This window comes from Plectropomus leopardus, chromosome 5 (genome assembly GCF_026936395.1).
Source record: "Plectropomus leopardus strain MGB_pleo_1.0 chromosome 5, ASM2693639v1, whole genome shotgun sequence".
Taxonomy (NCBI): domain Eukaryota; kingdom Metazoa; phylum Chordata; class Actinopteri; order Perciformes; family Serranidae; genus Plectropomus; species Plectropomus leopardus.
Genome location: NC_142180.1, coordinates 11725282 through 11747193, shown reverse-complemented (window position 1 = coordinate 11747193; position 21912 = coordinate 11725282). Strand labels below are relative to the sequence as shown.

The 21912-nt window shown below is 40.4% G+C and overlaps 1 protein-coding gene across 1 annotated transcript in view; it reads left to right on the top strand.

The window, feature by feature from the left end:
• syde2 (synapse defective 1, Rho GTPase, homolog 2 (C. elegans)) overlaps positions 1 to 19576 on the top strand; it is a 54769-nt gene extending 35193 nt beyond the window's left edge. The window contains exons 6-8 of the mRNA XM_042514552.2: positions 9221 to 9402; positions 10649 to 10880; positions 14941 to 19576. Of these exons, the coding sequence (XP_042370486.2) occupies positions 9221 to 9402; positions 10649 to 10880; positions 14941 to 15638 (1112 nt within the window). The 3' untranslated portion in view covers positions 15639 to 19576. The remainder of the gene's footprint in view (positions 1 to 9220; positions 9403 to 10648; positions 10881 to 14940) is intronic.
• The last annotated feature ends 2336 nt before the right edge of the window (positions 19577 to 21912 follow it).

Genomic DNA, 21912 nt, shown 5'->3' with positions numbered 1-21912 from the left:
TCTTTTTGGGGGATTTTGTCTTTAATTATTTATGATAGTAATGAAGCGGAATTTATACAGCAATGCATAGGCAAAAGTTGCAAATTGCTTTATACAAGATTAAAATTGAACTGAAAAGACACAAGGGACACTTGAAACACAATGACTGATGTACTTAATGAAAAGATCATGGTTTTATTGCACGTCTACATTAATAATACAATGACCAGGTCATCACTGAGTCTGGATTTATTATTGATCCATTCCTTGCCATAGTAAACGTGCCTGAACTGGTGTGTCCTCTGCAGATAGGTCAGCACATGTGTACATCTAAGAGTGTGTGTGAGTGTGCTGTTTGTAGTAAAAGCATTCCAGCAGTCAGCCAACGGTGTGGGCCGGTGCCTGAGGGAAGGGCCCACACACACACACACACACACACACACACACACACACACACACACACACACACACACACACACACACACACACACACACACACACACACAAATCAGGCCATTCTGTACATTCAGGTCATTCTTTCTCCCTCAGGTTTGTGGTTCAGACATGCTCTGTATTGTCCTTTATAGGACACAGTTTAGTAAATGCAAAGCATTCTATCTGGTTATGATGGAGTAAGCTGTGCTGCAAATTTTATGTCCCACTATGTATTATTTAAAAAAAAACAGTAATTTAAATGCCACTCAGATCTTGCTTCAGTCTTTAGCTTACAAAAACAGCCATGTCACTGGATTGAGTAATGATTCGGGCAGAGCAACAGATGAGGGGGGAGGGGCAGCAAAGTTGTAGAAAATGACTTGGTCATGATTTTTGTGTCTCCCACAAAAAGAGGAAGACCATGGAAACCCCTGGGCATTGTAGGAGCTGCTGTTGGTTTTGAGAAGAGGCCCCGCATAGGCGTCGTCCTATCATGCCTGCTTTGATCCACACACATTTGCATGGCAGGGTAAAGAACACAGTTAACAGTTGAGCGGGTTAGAAAAAAAGGGCCAGCACCAGCACGGATTGTTGGTTTTTGCTCGCTGCCTAAATTTGCTCCACCAAGCGAGTTGCTGTTGCAGATGGGCCTGAGTGGAAGAGGGCAGAGCAAGGGGGAAGGGAGGCAGATGAGGGGGTTATGGTGTGGGCTGCAAAAATGTCCATCTGGGATATAATCATGGGTTTAGTCTTAAAACACACTTTAGTGAAACATTTGGTAAAAATCTGCCTGTTGATTGACCTTATTTTAATTTTTTTTCCAGATTTTTGAAGTGAAATATCCCCTCATATTATTGTCTATATCTCTAAAGCTAAAAGTCTGAGGTTAGATTGACATGAAATCACTGTGGTGTGGAGTCAGACTTGAGGCTAATGAGCAAACAGCAAATGGATGAGCTAAGAGGGCTGGCGTGTCACACGGCTAATTTAAAAGCGGAGGTAGTGAAAGGGATTATCCAGAGATCAGAGTTCAATCCAAAGCTTGCAAAACATGCTCAGTGCGTGGCCCTCCATTGTTTCATATCACAATTCACTCAAAAGAATCAGAAAGATGTTATCAACAAGAGCAACATGCTGTGGAAAATCAAGACAAACCATATAATCTTAAGCAGTTCATGTTCAGTAAATACTCCTCCTGCTCTGTAGTCTGTGCATGTGTGACACTTCAGGGGGCAGTCATTGAGAGAGTCTGTGTTGCTGTAGAGCAGCTGCAGTATGCGTCCAACAGGATTTATAACCTCCATTGACTCCTGGCAATCATCCTTCCACTCACCAGGGTAGTGGGTCAGTGTAGTTTCATGTAAATTAATTTTATTTCAATGTTGAAAGTCCCATTTCTTATTTACACTGTATGCACCAAAAATTGGACACCATAATCTCTCCTTTGTTAGTCCTATAAGACATGAAGAGGAGTTAATGCAAGCATCTAAAGTCATCATCATGAGTCCAGCACAAAACCTCTCATGAAACCACAACTCATTTTGTACAAATTAAACAACAAGCGCAAAGTTCTGTTGGCTGCGAACTTGTAAGTCGATGCACCCATGACTTGCCCCTTTTCCTCAATTGGCATGAGCATTTAATCAGCTGTTCTTTGGCTTGTGATTAATCTTTCCATAAAACCTTGGGCAAGTCTGTGAATCCTTTTAGAAGTACATGAGACAGATAGTCTGTGAAAAAAAATCATGTCCCTCCTGCTCTTCCTAAATGCTTGTAATTGTTTGCTGGAATCAGATGGTCAGCAACAACCAATGAGAGCTGTTTCTTACACAGCTGTCAATCATCTCAATTATGAATCAAGATTACGTAACTGCATTGCTTATTTCTCACCTCAAATGTTTTTGGAAATATATTTTGGTGTTCAGTAGTAAAATAAATAGTGTATAATCAGTATACCCATGTTTTCTTTGTCAGTGCTGTTGCAGGAGAAGACGCTTTATTAGAGCAAGACTTTTGAGCATTTAGACTGTTTATACAGTCTGAGTAGCTCTTCATGTTGTTATATAGTTTTAAGAGTTTAGTTCCGCAGAATATCAGATGGTGTTTTTCTACCTGGTAAGAGAGGCTTCCCTCAGTAGTTTGGAGTGGTAATGTTGGGGGGATTGTCTACTGTTCCAACAGCTCATAATGCTGAAGCCCCAATGGTCTGAAAAATGTCCCATTGGACAGAAAGCCCATTTGTCCAACAGCCTGTTATACAAAAAATATAGAAATGCTCATTGCTCCAAAAATACACATTATCCCTTCAGGTTAAGAGATTTATGAAAAAAGAAAAAAAAAAAAACAATAAAATGGGACAGGTCTTGCTTTCGCCATAGTAAAAAGGTCCAATGGTCGTTCTGCATAATAATTAGCCATGTGCTTCTGATTTAGAGTGTGTAGCATATTTTTTGAAAAACAGCCCTATGGAGTAATGAACATTTGTTTTCAGGTTACTGAGCTGGTGATAAATGGCCTTTTGGTCCACAATTTTTGTACAATTGGAGCTTCAGAATTATTAGCTGTCGGAACAATGGCATGGCACCAATGGAGGTCAGTCAGTAAAATCTTATAAGGCTGTTTGGCAGCTTAGTTTATGACATCAGCAGTGTGTTCAGCAACATCAGCATTGCCAAGTGACACAGAGTATAAGCAATAAGAGTATAGCCTCCAACTAAAAACCATTTATGTTGAAGTTTACACCTCCTTACAGATCACCCTGGTTGGATAAAACAAATACACAATGAAATCACTCTGGAAAAGTTTAGTTTTGGAGGACACTGTAAAGACCTTAACTAATGATTAAGCCTTCAGCTCAACCTGTGTTGGCCTTTGTGTGGAAAACAAAGTGATCCAATGATGAGAAACTTATAGCTGTCCTCCATCCTCAGGGAAATTAAACCAGTGTGTCCCAAGCCCCGCTGGCTGACAGCACAGCACAGTTATTGATCCTTGTTTGTGGTCTTTTAATTTGCCTTGCCTGACTCATCTTTTCCATAGCCTACTTCCCTACTTTGCTCCCCCTCACCACCACCACCACCACCCTCGGCAGTACACCAGTGAAGACATGGAAAGTCATTAACAAGTGCCCCCTTTGTTGCCGAACAAACACAGATGGTATTTGGCTCACGCATGGGGGATTAGCTGAACCCTGGGCCGGCCGGGGAAGCAGGCAACCACTTTACAAAGGGCTGCAGGCCTGTGACGCTGTCAGAATATTTCTTTAACTGGGGTTTGGGAATCGTAAAGACATATTTCTGATGAATATTGCATGAGAGCACCAATGTTTCCAGTTAGGAGTGGAGTCTGCTTATTTGGGTTCTTTGGGGCTATGGAAAAGTTGAAGTAGGACCACAGTGTGAAAGCTTTACCGTGCCACCGGACAAGGCACACACAATCTCCTCTGGCCCCCCCTAGTGCTGTGGGGGCGTGCAGGACAGCAGGGAGGGGGCAGGACGGAGAACAAATCCCCATTTGTTCTCTGGGGCGAGGCGTTGACTGCAGCACTGACAAGAGGAGTGACCTTCTGCTTTGTTTGAACAAGAGGTCAAAGGTAGAGCTGTGCCCCAGTGCATTGTGTGCCTTGTAGTGTTTGGTGGCACATTTGGAACATTGAAAGTCTGAATTGATTAGAAAAGAAAACATTCACATCAAAATACTTTCGGCTGCTGTCATCTGGATGTTTGATTGCATGTTTTTGAAGGATCACTTCAAGGGTTTATTTTTTCTAATTGAGCTGCTTTTATTACAGAACTCTTTTGTCTTAATGAGCCGTACAATTGATTGTAGATATATGTATGTGTAGTTTGTATCTCTGCTGGTTTAAAGCCAAACCCTGACATTTTAAATGTGAGAGAACAGACACTCAGGGTGTGCTTGTTGTCAGCTTGGCTGTGAAGGAAAGTGAAGCACCTGCAGGGGAAGCACACCTGTTCACCCCTAAGCCCATGACCTTGTGTGTACGTGTTTGTGTGTGTGTGTGTGTGTGTGTGTGTGTGTGTGAGTGTGTTAAGTGTGTGTGTGGAGATCAGGCACCAACAGGGGCTAAGACACAAAAGTAAACACTGGCACTGACTCATAGGCGGCTAATGATTTACCTGAATGGCTGTATTCTCTTCACTTCAGACAAACACAAGCACATGTGCACACAGTTTGACTGACTGGTGTATTTTTTTTAATTATTGAAAGGGAAAATGCCCAAACATGTATGTTCAGGTGTCATACATTGCATGTGAGGCATAAAGAGGACATTTTGTTGCATGAAGCAGTGCTATCGTTCTGCTGCTGTTGTGTCTCGATGATCCGCTTCATAGCACAGCGAAGGTCAGAGAGTCCACCATACTTGAGTTTCCATTTTAAGCAAAAAACAAAACAAATCAAGTGGTCCCTCTCTGCATTTTGTTTGCACACTTGGTTAACCAGAAAAAAAAGCCTTGCTTTGCGGATATAAGGGTGAAAACACATGGCTCATTTTTGCTTCCAGGCAGTGTGTTTTTCCTGCGATGAAACAAGCAGATTATTATTATCTCAGTTAAGTCTCAGCAAAGATTGACAACAGGAAGCGGGGGGATGTTCACAAAGCATTTCTGTGTAATCTCATTTGGAAATCTACATGTCTAGAGTAGCGTTAAGGAAAGAGAATGTATCTTGTGTGTTTTTGAGTCCTTATCGCATTCTGCTAGTACCAGATTTCATACCAAACCCGATGAAGATAAATGATAACTGGAGTGAATCAGAATTGAAAACAAACATGGAAACATGTTGCCGCGTATCAGCTGCGCTGGCTCTGAGGGCGTAGGGGACATTGCACATTCAATTGTAGCAACATTTTATGAAGTTTTAAGTGCATGTTTGTCTGAAGCTATGTTAAAGTCTGACCCTGCTGAGTTCGAGCTGTCATTGTGTTAGTTTACCTGAGGTGGGTTGACTGATACAATGCGCCAGTGTGCTTGTTTGGGTATGAGCTGTTTTTCTTCAGAGCCACCACTACCTGCCGCAGGAATACACAATCATTCTCTCCCTATCTGTGTGTGTGTGTTGTGACCTGTTTGATTTGATTTAAGAGGAAAGGGTTGTGAAGTGCTTCAAATGCAAAAGCCAAAGTTGTCAAAGTTACAGATTTTTTTTTTTTTTTTGTTGTTGAAGATGGTAGCTGGTTGCCTGATTGCCTCAGAATTGGAAGTAGGGAAAATACCTTTTGACACCTTAAAAAAGAAATAAGCAATGACACTATTCATATAAGTCCAATTGTTTATACCTGTTGAATTTATTTTAAAATACAACATGATTTGGTATTGTGATTGATGAGGAATTTGACCAATATTTGAAACACTTCAAGTTTACATCACTTCATTCACTTGATGAGTGTAGAGTGTTTGTCTGTCCTGAATGCCACTGTGCAGATACTGAACCTAATGCTAATCTGAGACTTAAGTGTAACACTGAACTGAATTTAGAACCTTCTTTTACTCTCTAATCCTATACTGAAAAGCACTCATGCTCATGTAGCTGTTGGAAGGGAAAACACGGAAATGTAAGGTTCATTTTAAGACATTTGTCTGTCCACTTTATTAGATTAATGGGTTGATGGACCCACAATGCCAGTTAGAAATAGACTGTAAAGCTTTAAGCCCCCGGCTCCCTTAAAGAGCAGAGTGGGGACTTACTAGGATTAAAAAGTGAGCGTGTTAAGTTGGGCCCTCCGTTTTTCTTACTGGGCCTAAAGGGATGTCAGCAGATTTACAGTGAATCTTATTGCAGTTTGCTGTAAATAGAAGAAAAGAGATAAAACACCTTGGGTGTGTGGGAGGGGATCCAATGATATAGAAGTGATGAAGTAGGAGCTCCCTTTTTTAGGCAGCCTAATCAGAATCAGTTACAAAAGCTCAAGGGATTATGACACTACTTTGGGTATTTTACAACCAGATGGTGCTTGACATGGATAAATGTGTCCTTTCATACCAAAGCACTGTTGTACTTTCTGTAAGCAATGTATGGGGCAAAATTGTTAAACCAAAGTGGTGCAAAGGTATTATCTTTATTCATCTTCTTAAATTATTGCACCCCCAAACACTGTATACGGGGTTCATATGTAATCTTAGAGAACATGGAGCTCGAATGAGTACACGTAAATTATAGAAAAGAAACATAGCTGTTTAAAAGTAACTGATGAGACAAAAAAGTAAAGTGAGCATAAGCCAGCTGCTTTTTAGTGAAATATTTCTCTAGTGCTTAGCTGAATACAGTTCACTGTGTTTGCCATGTAGTCACCATTACAAGGTTATTGTAAATGGGTTGTTTACACGCCTCAAGCTGATAAACAATAATACGCTCTATCAGAGATCCACGTTTCTGGTGAGCCGAAAAGAAATCCCCCGAAGCAAAGCAACAACCCGTGGCACAAAACCTATTCAGCTCATAACATGCATTACACTAAAATCTGAATATTCATATCTCACTATTGCATAAATCAACAACATGAATGCATCATGTTTGTGTCCAAGTTAATCCACATTTGAGCAATGCACATATTGCATATTATCCCCAAGCAGATCTGCCAGCTACGAGCCTCTGATGTATACAGCACACTGATAGCACCAAATGCAAAAAACATGCACAGAGCCAAGACACTATGTGATAAACATGTTAGCACAAGCTCTGCAGAAGGAACAATCTCTGGCATCTCAGTGGAGAATGAACCTTTTGGAATGAGCTGCCACAGTTCATAGGTGTGGATAGCAAGGACAGGAAATCTTTTTTTCTGTGGCTTGAATGTTTGAGCCAACAGCTGATAAGATTAGTGACAGAAACACAAAGTTGTGGAACAACAGTAGCTATAGTACTAGAGTATTCCTCAACAAAGCCATCTTGAAGTAACATGATTGGGCTGTTGGCAGGTGAGCTTGCCTATGAAATGTTAAAGCTGCATTTGTAGCAGCAACATTGCGGAACAAAACCACCAGGGAAACAGGTATTTTTCAGTGTTGACCCTGTTTTCTCATGTGCCAATGTGACTAATGGACTAATGGAGACAACAGTTGAAATTTGTTCAGTATTGAGAGAGAGACAGAGAAAGAGAGAAAGAGAGAGAGAGAGAGCTGCAAAATAGGCTGCAATGTAATTTTGGGGGCAATTTATGTCCATTGGAAGTTTTGGTTTTTGCCCCTGACAGGCTCAGATATTCTAAGTGTCCCTAAGGATCCCTAGTGAGAAATAAAACATTTATCTTTACCTTTTCTTGATTCAGACTCCTGCATCAACTCAACTACAGAGACTTGTTCTTGCTGTTCTTGACTGAAACTTAGGTAGACACAACAAACAGAATAGGTAAAGAAAAACATTTTTGTTAGACACTTATAATAACAATCTGAGCCTGTCGCGGGCAAAATAAGCACTTTTTTGTAGATGAACATTGGTGTTGAAGCCCATTTCGCGACAGCCAGCTCTAGCTCAGGACCCATACTGGACCCATTTCAAAAAGTGTTGATCCAATTAATCATGACCAGGGTTGGAAATGAACTTTTATGTCTACCTGACACTGTGGCAGCTAGACTACAAAATCTACCAGCCACTAAATAAATTACCATTGTGTTTTTGGCTGGTGAGTGAAGCAAATCTAGCACTTGCATTTTCTACCAGCATTTGACCATCTCTGGTCATGACACATAAACATTAGAAAATAGGATCCAGGTTGAAAAATACTGAAATTTCACTGTAATTCCAAAGGGTGTGTGGATATATGGTGCAGTATGCATATATGGATTCATTGTGGGTGTGCTGATATATGTTGAGTCAGTTATTTCATCTTGATTGCAGCAGCACAACACAAGTTATTTGCTGGGACTGGCTCACAGTCATGAATTGGCCAACATCAAGTCTGTCAAACCTGTCTTTGTGAACCAATAATTCTGTATATCTGTGGAATACTTTTTAAAAAATTATTGGTTAAGTGTGTCCTTTGGATTTCTAAATGGTTTAATCAACACCACACTTTATTTGTGTGTAATTTTAGCATTATAGTGACACCAACCCATCAGTCTTAGAAATTTTATAATATAGTGTTACTCTTCATAGACATTCATGTGTATCACTTTATAGCATTACCAATATAGCTGATTACACAGCCCCCAGCCATCTCTGAAAACTGATCCAGCTTCATGCAGAGGGAAAAGAGAGCAGACACTCACCACAAAGAGCTGTCACACTGCCAACAGTCTTTCTTATTCATGTACTCATTCTTCTCTCTCTCCTCCTTCGCCTTTGATGAAAAGGCATGCCAGCGATATTTCAGGGGCTTAGTCGAGACAGACAGCGTGGGTTTCATGTTTTCCCGTAGCTTTTGTCTGAACTGCGGGAGGCTGAAGTCACAGGTGTGAATACGCCGTCACAGACACCAGCCCCCCCCCCCAAACACTTTTTGGCTGCCGAGTCACGCCCGACTCCAATCAGGCATCTCAGCAGACGCCACAGGATCACCCGCGGAAACAATGGGACCTCAATTTGCAGCCAAGAGAGTGTGCCAGTTTCAGCAATTTAAAAGACAGGGAAAATAAAAGCTTTTTATGTCTCAGTGACAGCACTTCATAAAGATATATTGTTAGTGATTTGTCAGGTATTAAAGCTGCCTGTGTTTTCACTTCAGCTGTGGGAAAACTGAATGACCCTCAGCTATGCTGCAAAGAACTGGTTTGGCAAATTGAACATCCGCTCACTATCTTCATGCAGCAGTTTTCCTGATGCTCTATTCTCTTTGTCTCCCACCTGCCAGGAGTACTGAAGGACTACTTGCGAGAGCTGCCCTACCCTCTCATCACCAAGCAGCTGTATGAGGCAGTGTTGGAGTCCATGGTCACCAGGCCTCTGCGGATAGGAGTGGCAGGCTGCGAGAATGACCCGGCTGACTCCGAGCACACCGTCAGCCTGCTGGACAACCTGCCAGATGTGGAGAGGGTGAGGAAAGCAAACTGTGCATCCCTCTGCTGGCTCGACACAGTCATCATAGTGCTCAGATATCGTCACACAAGTGGTTTTGAAAGGGACCACTGTGGCATAGATAATGATGGTCACGATGATAAGGCTCACTGCTGTTTAACCTCTAGTACGTAGGCTTTTTCATCAGGGGATATTATTGGTAGCATTTAGTCCATAGGACTGTGCTGGTGTATTTTTCTTGTACACCTTTTCAATGTCATTGAACTATTTTTAGATAATTGTAAAATTATTTAAAAACTAAAATATGAGAAATATGATAAAAGTCTGACTGACATTTGTTTTTTTGGAGCAATTACCTATAATATTAATATAAGTTTAAAAAAACAATAATGATATATTAATAATATATTGGCCTTTGTTTTGTTTTGTTTGTTTTTTATTTCATATGCCTTCACATCAGCAATAGCTGTAGCCAGAGGCATACTTTTTTTGTGTTTTCTGTCCATGCATATGTACATCCCATTCTTGTGAAAGCGATATCTCAAGAATGCCTGAAGGGAATTTTGTCAAATTTGGCACAAACATCCACTCTCAGTCAAGGATGAACTGATTAGAATTTGGTGGTCAAGGTCATTGTGACTTCCGTCCCATTCTCATAAACACACTATCTTCAGAAGACTTAATTTTCTTTAAATTTGGCACAAACATCCACCTGGATTCAGTGATGAACTGACTAGAATCTGGTGGTAAAAAATCAAGGTCTGTGTGGTCATCCGTCTCATTTTTGTGAACCCAATATGTTAAAAAGGCCTTTAGGGAATTTCTTCAAATATTTTTTAGACATGATTGAAAACTGTAACTGCAACATGACACAAAATAGCATTAATACATACTTTTTATGAGAATCCCTCTGTTACCAAGACTAACTACTATGTAATGACTGTTTCTAAACTACCTCAAACATATCTTTTCAGTACATCAGCTGACATACATAGTACACAGTATGCAGTATACTGGTACTGAAACATCTACATGGTTTTCTAAAAGTTTTTTTTTTCATTTCTTGAAAGAAATGTAGCTTTTAATTGCTACAAATAACATCCTGAAGTAAATTTTTTCAGTGAAGCTCTGCTGCTGCTAGTGGTACTACTTCAGCTACTCATCACAATAATAACATGTCTGTGTCTGTGTGTGTGTGTGTGTGTGTGTGTGTGTGTGTGTGTGTGTGTGTGTGTGTGTGTGTGTGTGTTTGTGTGTGCGTCAGATGACTCTGCAGAAGCTTCTAGACCACCTAAAGTTGGTAGCATCCTGCCAAGAAGTGAACAAGATGACGTGTCAGAACCTGGCGGTGTGTTTCGGCCCAGTGCTGCTCAGCCAGCGCCAGGAGGCGTCCTGCCACACCAACCGAGTCTTCATCGACTCAGAGGAGCTGGCAAGCGCGCTACACTTCAAAAAACACATTGAAGTCCTGCACTACCTGCTGCAGCTCTGGCCAGGTGAGTGATTTCGGGAAAAAGTGTTGTTTTTAGACAATATTTTGCCATGTAAATCCAGTTTTACCAAGTATTTTGGTTTGAAACACATTTCTTTTTAAATCAGGATGTATACATATAAGTCTGTACATATATATATATATATACCAGCCTCTTGGCGGAGGGACCTATACAAATCAGTGCCAGCTCTGCGGTTCAGCTCTACAAAGGGCTGTTAAAGGGCTGGGCTGCTTTGATCCTTGAGGTTATCCACCATTGGCACAAGCACAGCTGATAGCCATTGGCCGCCATCTGTTGGCTCCCCAGAGATGAAACTCTCCACAGAGTGCTTCATCACGGAAGACTTAGCCAATCACAGCATTGCAAGTAAGCCCCGAGTTTAAACCAAACTTTTAGGCGTGGCACCCTGTCTTAAGATAAATCACCAACCAAGGACAGATACCCAGCACCAGCCTCCCTCACACACAGGTCATCTGTCTGCCTGCACAGCTGCTCTCTGCCAGCTGCAGCTGTCTGCTCAGTGTGAGATATGAGGCGACCCACCGATTATTCAGGAGGGAGTCGGGAATAATGAAAAAGAGCCGCAGGCGGGGTAAAATTTGTATTGGTCACAGCGACTAATTTGATATTTCTTAACCTTAGGCGTTTCATTTTTTAAATCTTGTGTTCACTGTGTCTCTTATCAATGTGTGAGCCATGCAGGGGCTACTGCAGTGCAGTGAAAGTCTCAACTGCTGTGGAAAATTAAACAAACATTAAAAATTGAAGAGTGTGCTTTGCCTACACGCAGGTTGAAAAGATAAGAATACAAAGATACATTACTGCTATTAAAGGACATAACCTTATCACTGTGGTATTTGGCAGTTTGCCTGTTGTAACCTCAGTTGAATAGATTGTTGGCCTTTATTGTTTTTTTTTTTTAAATGTAAGTGATAAGACGGCTTAAAAAAACAAAAAACCCATTTAAATCCAATTTTAAATGTGCGCAGTCTTTAATGTTAGCCAGTTTACTGTATCTTAATTGGAAGTAAGCTGCTTTTTAGAGTGCTGTGGTTTTCTTTAAAGTGTGTCTCCTTGTGTCAATGTATCAGGCATCAATTTTTCAAAATTCACCTGCATGCTGAAGTGTTCCTAACATCATGTCAGACAAATTCTATACCTGAAATTCTCAGAAAAACTTCCCAGTAACCTGCAGCTTAAACCACATTTGCTGATTGATGTCTGAAGAAGAACTGATTCTGTGTCTGGTCGAGCCTTTAAATTTAACTGCATCCTCAAACACCCACGTTGACCCAATTCTGTGAACTGCTGAAGTCGAGCACCTTCCACTCTCGTGTACATCAACTGCGAAAAAACACACAGAGAGGGAAACGGCAAGGCAATAAGTCAGCATTTGTGAATCCCTTAATTGCAGGTCGCCTGGTGAAGTATAAGTGGAAATTTCAAAAGATAAACAAAAAAGTGCAAAGACATTTTTCTTTCAGAAGACAGAGCATACATGCATATAATAAGTCAGTCTGATGGGGTCAAGTAGTTTCTTCAGTAAAAGCCTGCACTTGTTCTGCACTCTGTCTGCAGCTGATGTCATCCAGCTAGCACCTATAATGACCTGTAATAACCTTGACAAAGCTCTCAGTCCAGGTTCAAGCCTTTGTTTACGCCCTCAGTGGCATCTCCATTCTGTCCTCTTCCCCGGCGTTAGACGCCTGGACTATAATTAAAGACATTCCAGGCTTAACCTTAGCCCTCAGCCCCTGAAGCTTTGCCCTAAAATTTCACAGTCATTATGGAATATTTCATCTTCTCACCTCTTAGACACATTCCCGACATTGTTGGTCAGGCCTCAAGTGTGCATGGCTTTGGGCAAGTGCATCTGACACTAGTAGCGCTAGTTACAGGTAGTGTGAGAGAGCATGAGCTTATGAGGAGGTGTTGTGTGTTTGGCGTGAACTATCATGAATTGTATGCGTGAGTAGATGTAAGCAGATGATTAGACTGACAGAAGAGGAGAATGTCTGTATTATTGTGCTTGTGTGTAGGGATAATCAGCACATAAAGTACATTGTGCCTATATTTTATCATAAGACATGTTTTTTTGTTTTTCTTTTTGGTTCGCTTCCTGCCTTCATTTTCTATGCTGACGGCTAATAACTTTAATCATGTCATCACTGAATCATGTCTAAAATTAAATAACATGTTGTCTCTAAAAGGAGGATAATTCCTGTTTGTTTAAGGTGATAATTGCTTGAGTCTTTAGCCTCAGGAGAGTTGCAAGGCATGCAACCGCTGTACATAAATACTGCATCAGCAACTGCCACTCCTCGTGAAAGAAATACAGTCAACTTAAGTCACCTTTTTTTTGTTTAAGAACATATTTGAACTTTTGTACCTGTTCTACATGACTTGGAGCCTTAACTTGTAACATTCTTTTCTCCTCTCCAATCCAGTAAGGGAGAGCTAGCGGTGTCAACAAGTGTAGATACACAGAGATAAAGACAGACAGGTAACCGGACTGTGCTGGTTGTGTTGGAGTGCTCGCTGTTCTCTTTTTCGTGGCACAGTCAGATGATTCTTTCATAATGTCCGAACAGGGTCTGAGTTTAGTTAATTTTTAAGTTTGGTTTAGCAAACAGTTGATAACAAATAGTACACAGGGATGGCATCCAAGGCACAGAGTGTGGTGGTGTGACTTCAGCATGTTTTTGTCTGACTTTGAGCACAGCACGGCATGCTCAGATTCTATGTGGCAAGACGTGTGTCACATATCAGGAGTCTCCCAACGTAATGAACTTCGCTGGTTCATCCAGATATTTTTAGTGCCCTAATAGAGGTTTGTTCACATAAACAGGCTGTCTCAGGTGCATTACCAAAAAAAAAAAAAAACACACACAAGGCATGATTTTAAATATTAGTTTAGGGTGGGGGTGAACATGTAACACTTAAATGGTCAGGTCACACAAATTGAACTTCAGTCTAATGAGATTTGCTCTGCAGATAGTTTTGGGGTTTTTTGTGCCAGTGTTTTGAGATTTCTGTTTGAGCCAACATTGAAAACTTGGGGCCTGTGTCCAAATTAGTGTTTTTTTTTCTCAGCACTGGCATCTTTTTTTTTAAATTGTCCCTTATGGTGAATAGGCATCTGCGTCTGCATATGGCCACCTGGAGAAAAAGCGCTGCTCCTGGCATCTTTTTCAGAGCGCTCTGCCTTTTGTGTGCTGGCACTTCCGGCATTTCAGGTTGAAAATATCCTAACTTTTTTGAACGGCACCGGTGATGTCACTGCTGCTTTTTTAGTTAGACTACTGTCACAACAGAGACAGAGAAGCCTGTCTATGGGAGCAGATCAGCCGGCAGACACTGGATGTTACTGGTGTGTGTTGTGGTTTTATTTCCAAACCCTTGTAAGCTTGTTGTTCCCTGTGAAGTCAACCCTCTGTTAACATGGCATCATGTTAACTCACTGTTAATGCAGAGATATCGCTGGGAGCACTTTTGCTAGAATGAATCGTCTCCAGCACCCTGCCACCACTTTTCTGCTGAAGAAAAACGCAATGTGGACACAGGCCCTTACGCAGCAGTGTGACTGTCCATAAGCAAGTGATTGGCAGACCACAGAGCTACTTTCTACTTAAAAAATAGTGGTGGCAGAAATCTCAGCAGAAGAAATTTTAAAGGGTTGGCAAATACGATCAAAAGTTTCTGCATGGCAAGATACCACAAGGTGTATATGAGAAAATCTGTGTTTTGTTTCTTTTGTCATTTGAGTGAACTAACCCTTAAAACAACTTTTTCATCATTTTGGGGAATATTCTTTCCAAAGGTAAAAAAAAAACCACCAGCCGTTTCCCCTTTTTCAGTATTTATGCTAAGCTAAGCTAACCATTTGTTAGCTGTAGCTACCTACTTAGTATACAGAGTGGCACTCAAACATTCAACCAAACAAGAAATCTAAAAAGCATATTTCCCAAAATTTTGAACCATTTCTTTAAGGTTTTCTTAAACAGCTCCAATATGTTTAATAACTGCCTATATTTTTGTGCCTTTCCCCTGTCTGTTCCTCCAGTTGTGGACCCACATGGCCGGTCCTCCTCACAGCCCCATGCAACCTCTCTGGCTCCAGCCTCATCAGACTTAATGTCAGCTCCACCTCTACGGCGGAAAAAAGAACGTCCCCAGGTCCTGAACCTCTCTGAAGCCGAGATTGCAGGCGTTCTGCGGCCCAAACCGGGACGCTTGGACAGCCCTAGCAACCGCTACGCCGGCGACTGGAGCGGCTGCGGTGATAGCTACTTCCCTTGTGAAATACTGCTGCCTCCCAGCAAAGAGGAGGCAGACTATGACGACGTGCCCTCCGAGGACACAGAAGCAGCTGAGGAGGCGCATGAGAAGCCCGAGGACGCAGAGGAAGACAAAGGGCAGATGTTCACAAGCCCTGTGTCTGATGCTGCTGAGCAGGAGCAGAGAGAGGAGGCAGTGAATGAGGAGGAAAAGGAGGAAGAAGAGGAGGAGAAGCAAGAAGAGAGTGATAGTTTAGGCAATGGGCAGCCATTAGAGGACAAGGAGGAGGACAGGGTGTGCGACCACATCCTTCCCCCTCGTCTGCCCAAAGAGCACACGTACCAGGCTTACATGAAGATCCAGGACATCAGCCCCGTGCTCAGCAACAGGGTCAACCTGAGAGACCTGCAGGAGAGCATCGACACTCTGATAGGAAACCTGGAGAGAGAGCTCAACAAGAACAAGCTCAACGTCGGATACTGACTCTTGACACACACACACACACACAGACACACACACAGACACACACACACACACACACACAGACATCCAATCACACACTCATAAAGCCTGATGAGGTTTGGAGAAGACCTTCTTTACCGATCAAGGTGCTTCAGGATACAGCCTCAGTGTTTCCACGGAGAGCCTGTGATGTTGGTGTGGTGCTGCTGTAACAAGGATGAGATGAGAAGAAATGCAACGGGGCACTTCTGGCGTTTGTACCTTACCCATTGACATTCCGTAATGTTTTTATTTTTTGCTTTTTATTTTTGATGACTGTCTTTCTTCATGTTGTTGGTTTGTCTCAGTCCGGTTCTGTGTTCCATGTTGTTATTGTTGCTTCTCTTCTTATTAGAAGAACCCATTGACCCCTCAGGGGTTTAAAAGGTGCCTTAATTGTGTGAAGGTGGTACGTCGAGAGGAGAATCCACCCTGAAATGAAATGCATTTCCTTATGTGATCTTGATACAGTGTTGACAACTTCTAAGATATAAGAAACAGTTGTTTTTACGTTAACAAAAGCTGCAGTACATTGTTTTCTAGCAGGTTTGAATCCATCCTTGGTAATATGGGGCTTGACGCATGCAAGATTTTAAGCAGTGATACTGACAACATTTGCAGAGCAAAGCTACTGATAGGCACTTTTTTATAATTGATCATTTTCCTACCAAAACATCCCAGTGCTTCCAGAGTTTTGCCTTAAGTATTTTCTTGGCAGGCCTCCGAAGCAGCATTTGGATATGGGACACTTCCACATCTATGCAGTGGTAGGAAAAAAATCTGGGATGCATTGGGCCTTTCAATTAAGAATTGGTTTCCAACAAAAATATGTAATTAGGTAATTAGATTAATAAAAAAATGTGCATAGAAACAAAACCATGATGGTTTTGCAGTCAAGCCAAGACCTCTATCACTTTGGCAGTGAAATAAGTATGTTCCAGTATTTCACTGAACCACACAGTTATTGACCAGAACGTTAGTCTCTAATGCTGAATTAAAAAAAAAAACAACTTTCTGAATTCCAATTACCGTCTATTTTTCAAGCTTGTAAGCACAGAGTTTAGTAACAAACCAGGATCACAGGAGGAACATTTATTTGAGGGTGGATTCCCTTTTTTAAGGCAGCAGAGAGCTTTTCTATTGAGGTATGAAACACTAAATGTTGTACAACAATAATGCACTTATGAGGCAGGCAGTAGTTTAGATTGTCATTATAGTTCACGCAGTAAATATTATGGACTGTGGACTGAGTTGAGGGAGAAACAGCCGCCACTGAAACCTCTTAAAGATAAATATGAAAGAAAATTGCTTGAAATTTCTTTTATGCTGTGCATTGTGTGAGATGTTAAGACACCCATGTACAGGCGTGCATACAGCTGTCAGAATTGGATACAAGGTAATAATGCTCTTATCTCTGTTCACAGAAAGCTGTATATTAGAGACAGATTTGATCTTAAGCAGGCAACTACAAACAGAGAAAATGTGTTTCATGTGGCATCACATTTGCTTTAGGCCTAAGAGAATAGTCCAACATTTTGGGAAATGTGCTTTTTAACATTCTTGCTGAGTTTGGTGAGAAGATTGATACCACTTATGGGTTGCGCTAACTAAATGCTAAATATGCTAAATATTAAGCTGTAGGATTATCAGCTTAGCATACCATATAGACTGGTATTTCCATTTCCACCAATGTGATGAAAAAAAACATCGTATAAGTCATTATTATGAGAAACTCTCTTGAAATAAAGACTAAGTATCTCAAAATAATGACTCTACATCTCAAAATGATGACTTAGTGTTGCAACATAATGAGAAACTTTATCAGAATAGTTATTTTTGGTTTTGGTTATTTTTCTTTCTAAAGATAATGAGAGACTTTTTCTAAATTAATGACAAATAATCATTTTTTCTTCTCAAAATAATAATAATAATAATAAAATAATAATTCTTATCCAGAAATAATGAGTTATATAATGAGAAACATTCTCAAAATATTTAGTTATTTATTTTAAAATAATGAGTTAGTATCTCAAATTAATGAAAAACTTTCTCAAAATAATGACTGAGTACTGTTTCCAATTATTTTGAGATATTAATCTATTATTTTGAAAACATTATTTATTGAAATTGCTTTATTTTTTTTGTCAAGATTTTTTTTAATTTAATTTCTTTTTTATCAATGTGTCATGAATGGGCTTCCATACAAAACAGCTAGCCTGGCTCTCTTTACCAGCACCTCCAACATTTAACACAACTTGCTTGTTTAAGCTGTGTGTTTGTACAGTCTTTATGCTAATATTGGCTAAAATGAGTGTGGTATCAACCTTCTACCTCTCTGCAAAAAGGTAAGGAGGCAGATTTTCTCAAGACCTCTATTTCTTAAACTATTTCTTTATACACCACCAACCAGTCACCTCTCTGCTTCTCCCAGCTTTTTGACAAAACCGTGAAACAGACACAGCCGAAATGTGAAGCACAATTTTCCAAGCAGCCGTGGAAACTGTTAGCAGACGGCTTCAGTTAGTGCGACTTAGCTAGCTGCCTAAATCAGCAAAGGACGTTTTCAGCAATCCAGGGATTCAGAATGATCAGTATTTAACCTATATGTATATGTATATAATTATATAAATGTATTCGGAGTATATTATTTTTACAGCTTCTATTTCAATGGCGTATTTAAATGCTTCTGATGACCTCGTAGTGTTGTAGCAATAGTTGCTTTTCCTCCCTTCAAGCTACCTGTACACATCTTAATGTGCTGGACTAATGGTACAACTCTAGCTGTAAAATATATGATAAAAATTGTGCTCTTGCAGAAAAAGTGATATTGTTATTTTTATTGTATTGTGTATATATTTGACATTGTTTTGTGTCTCTGGTGGACTAAGCTGTGTTCATGATTATTGGTGTTTTGTGTTTTTTAAGGTACTGAACGTTGCATGGTCAAAAGCTTTACTGACATAAACAAGGCTCTTTCTCACCTGCCTTTGTATTTACTATTTATGTGTAAAAAGACTTATTTTGTAATGTATGCTCGTTTGTTCGTCACCCTGTTCCTCCAATAGACAGATGACTGCACTGGTCAAGCTTTTCTCCAAAGGACTTACAGACAGGCTGTGATTCGGGTTTGGACACTTGTAAATTGTATGTTTTTAATCTATAAATATACAGTATATTTACCAATTTCCTAGAATATGACCATTTATTTCCACTAAAACAAATATGACAAATATAAGATAGTTAAAATTGTGAGACCCAGTTGCAGAATTAACACGTGTTTTAAGAAAAAGACGTTAGATTTGGCTTGAAGATGGACTATCAGAGTATTTTCATTTATATGATTTTATTTTATTTTTCTGTGTTGTTCCACTACCCCCCAGGATTATATCTGTCACAGTCCTGCTGCTTCATGGTGGTGAAGCTGTGGCTGCTGCTGTCATTCTGGGCGGGTGTGGTGAAACTGAGTTTCAGCAGGGTTCCTTTCAAACCATCTGTCTGCCCGGGCAACACAAAAACAACCAGGGCTCTCATTTACAGTAAAGAAACCAACATGGAGAGCATCACTTAGATTATATTTTTAAATTGGAAATTCCTCAGATGTTGATTTCTGCCTGCAAACATTTCAGAGATCCAGTTTGACAGAGATGTTTTTATGAGGAACCTCTCTGACGTTTTTCAAATCAAATACGCTTTGCCTGTAGGTTTCTCTCCCTTTCTCACCTCTCTTTCCTAAAATATATCAACACCTGCATCATTTGTTTGTGTGTTACATCTTTTAGGAGTAAATCTTTCTGTCTTGCTCTCTTTGTCCTTTGGAGAGAAAATGTCCCATGGAAAGCATCACTAAACAAAACAGAAAAGTGCTTTGTATTGATCCTGAGAAATGTATGGTCATAATAAAGTATATTATTTTACATTCACATGTGGACTTTGAGTGCTTTTTGGCAGAGCTACAAACACCATCATTGGATTCAGCTATAATCTACCGAGGATGTAATTGAGCTTTCATCTCAGAAACATTTTTCTCATTTTTACTTCATTAATATTTAATTTATCACAACACGGTCGCGGTTTAATTTGCAATATCACCTTGAATGACCAGAGTTAAACACTTAATTAAAACTTACTGAAGCTACAGCTTCACAAACACTGGAGCAGGATGTCAGCTCTGATTATGCAGCTGTCCAAACAAAGAAAAAAATATTCAGTGCTGCAAAAAAATATCTGGGTTTGCACAGTCAGAATAGTATATTTTTAGTACAGAGTTAACATCTCAACTCCTACACACAGACTAGCCTGGAATTCATTCATAAAAACTGTTAACACTTGGTATTCCTCTTGTGGCCCAGAAATCATATCACTCTCCCCAAACCATAAACACCATCTTTGTTTTATTGAAAACCACTGGGAAGAGATGACCTTCGCCTCAGAAGACCGGACTCTATTTTCTGTGCATTCACCTCTCTGCTATGAGAGCATTGTAACCCAGCCTCAGCACAGAACAGATAAATAAATCTGGGAATTGCCCTTGTTGGCTTGTGGGAATCTCCCAGAACGACTTTCAGCTTCAGGGACATTCCCAGGATGCAGCTGCATTTAACCATCCAGTAAAAATCCACTGCTGAAGGCTGCGCTTTCACTCCGGCTCCAAAAAACCAACATAACCAGAAACACTTGTCAGATATAAACAAGTGATCTAAATTTAGGACAACATGTTCCACAGGTAGACTTTGCTAAATAAACAGCATTTTTTAAGTAATTTTCCAAAATGAGCTCTAAAATCACAACCATGAAAACTGCGCCAAAGTGGCTCCAGCTGAAGTGATACATATCTCTGGCACCTAGCATGAGAAGTCAGAGCAGCCGTGGGCCTTTCAGCACTAAATGGTTTTAAGCCCTGTTTGATGTTGTTTGATCATATTGTGTTTTTATGGCTGCCTCGTGCAGGAATGAGAAAGCTCTAGGGTACAGAATGTACACATACCTGCCTGCACCCTGAGGCCCTTTTTTAATCACCACTGAAGTCAGGAAAAAAATCATCTACCTGCAATAAACTCTCATAAACATTCAGACGGGAATTTTTTTTCTTGAGGTGGAGCCAAATATTTAAGTGACACTTTAAAAATGTGTGTAAACTTAAGCTGAGAACAAATGTTCCCGTCAGTCTTTTGTTATTTAGCGTCTTTTCATAATGAAAAAAAAAACTGATTAACTCAATGTGTAATATTTACTTCTACATTTCAAATTTCACCTTTAAACATCTGGAAAAAGGATTCGGACTCAGGTGACTCTTAAAAATCCTTCATCCATGTTCGACTTGCAAAGCAGCTCTCTCAGTCCCAATAAAAGCAAGAGTGAAATCCCATATGAAGACAGCGGTAGACATAATAACAGCAGAGCCTGTTTGGATAGTCAAGGTCGCCACTTGATATCTGTCGGAGTGAACTAAACTTTTGTTCATTTCTAATTTGGGAGCGACAAGAGATATGGCTTTCTTCAGGTAAACATCCTTGACAGCCACCTGCATGTGAAACCAGACCTCCCCCCCCCTTCTTCTTCTCCTTCTTCTCCTCCTGTTCTCTTAATCTCTGCTGACCTTTGAGTCAGTATCATGGCTGCGAGTCAACCAGCCAACCACAAAAACACACGCTCTTTGTCTTAGAGGGTTTTTTTTAAGTGTAGTGTTAACCGTGACAATAAAGACTAAAGGTCTGGGGCGATTGGATCTTTGCTCGGCCTTCATGCTGATTGATCCATGTGACATTAAAGTAAAAGTCTTGGTGACTAAAGTGACTCGAGATTTATGTTGTTGAAAAATATTTTAATATGTGCAATAATCACATCCTAAACAGGAAAAATAAACCATGTAAAATCCAAACAGCGTGTTATTTCTTTATTGTGTTTTTTGTAAACCTCACTTTTTCCCATGAAAAAAATGTCAATAAGGGATGTGAAAATGTTTGCTTTCTCAGCTTCAGGTTACCATAAAGTGTGTGTGTAGCCAGGTGTCTCAAAAAACCCAAACAAAGAACAAGACGGCTCTTCAGATAAGAAATAAAGGTGCCATTTACTTCATATCTGAAAGATGATAAAGTGTAATAAAATATAAAAATGTTTTGCATACAGGAAATGCGTGTTTGTGTGATCACATACACGTATTTTCTATATATTTAGTCAGGCAGTCTTGTGGGCCTTTGGTGCACAATTGGTCGATTGAAAACACCTGCAGCCTTCCTCCTGATTGGCCTCTGCTGTT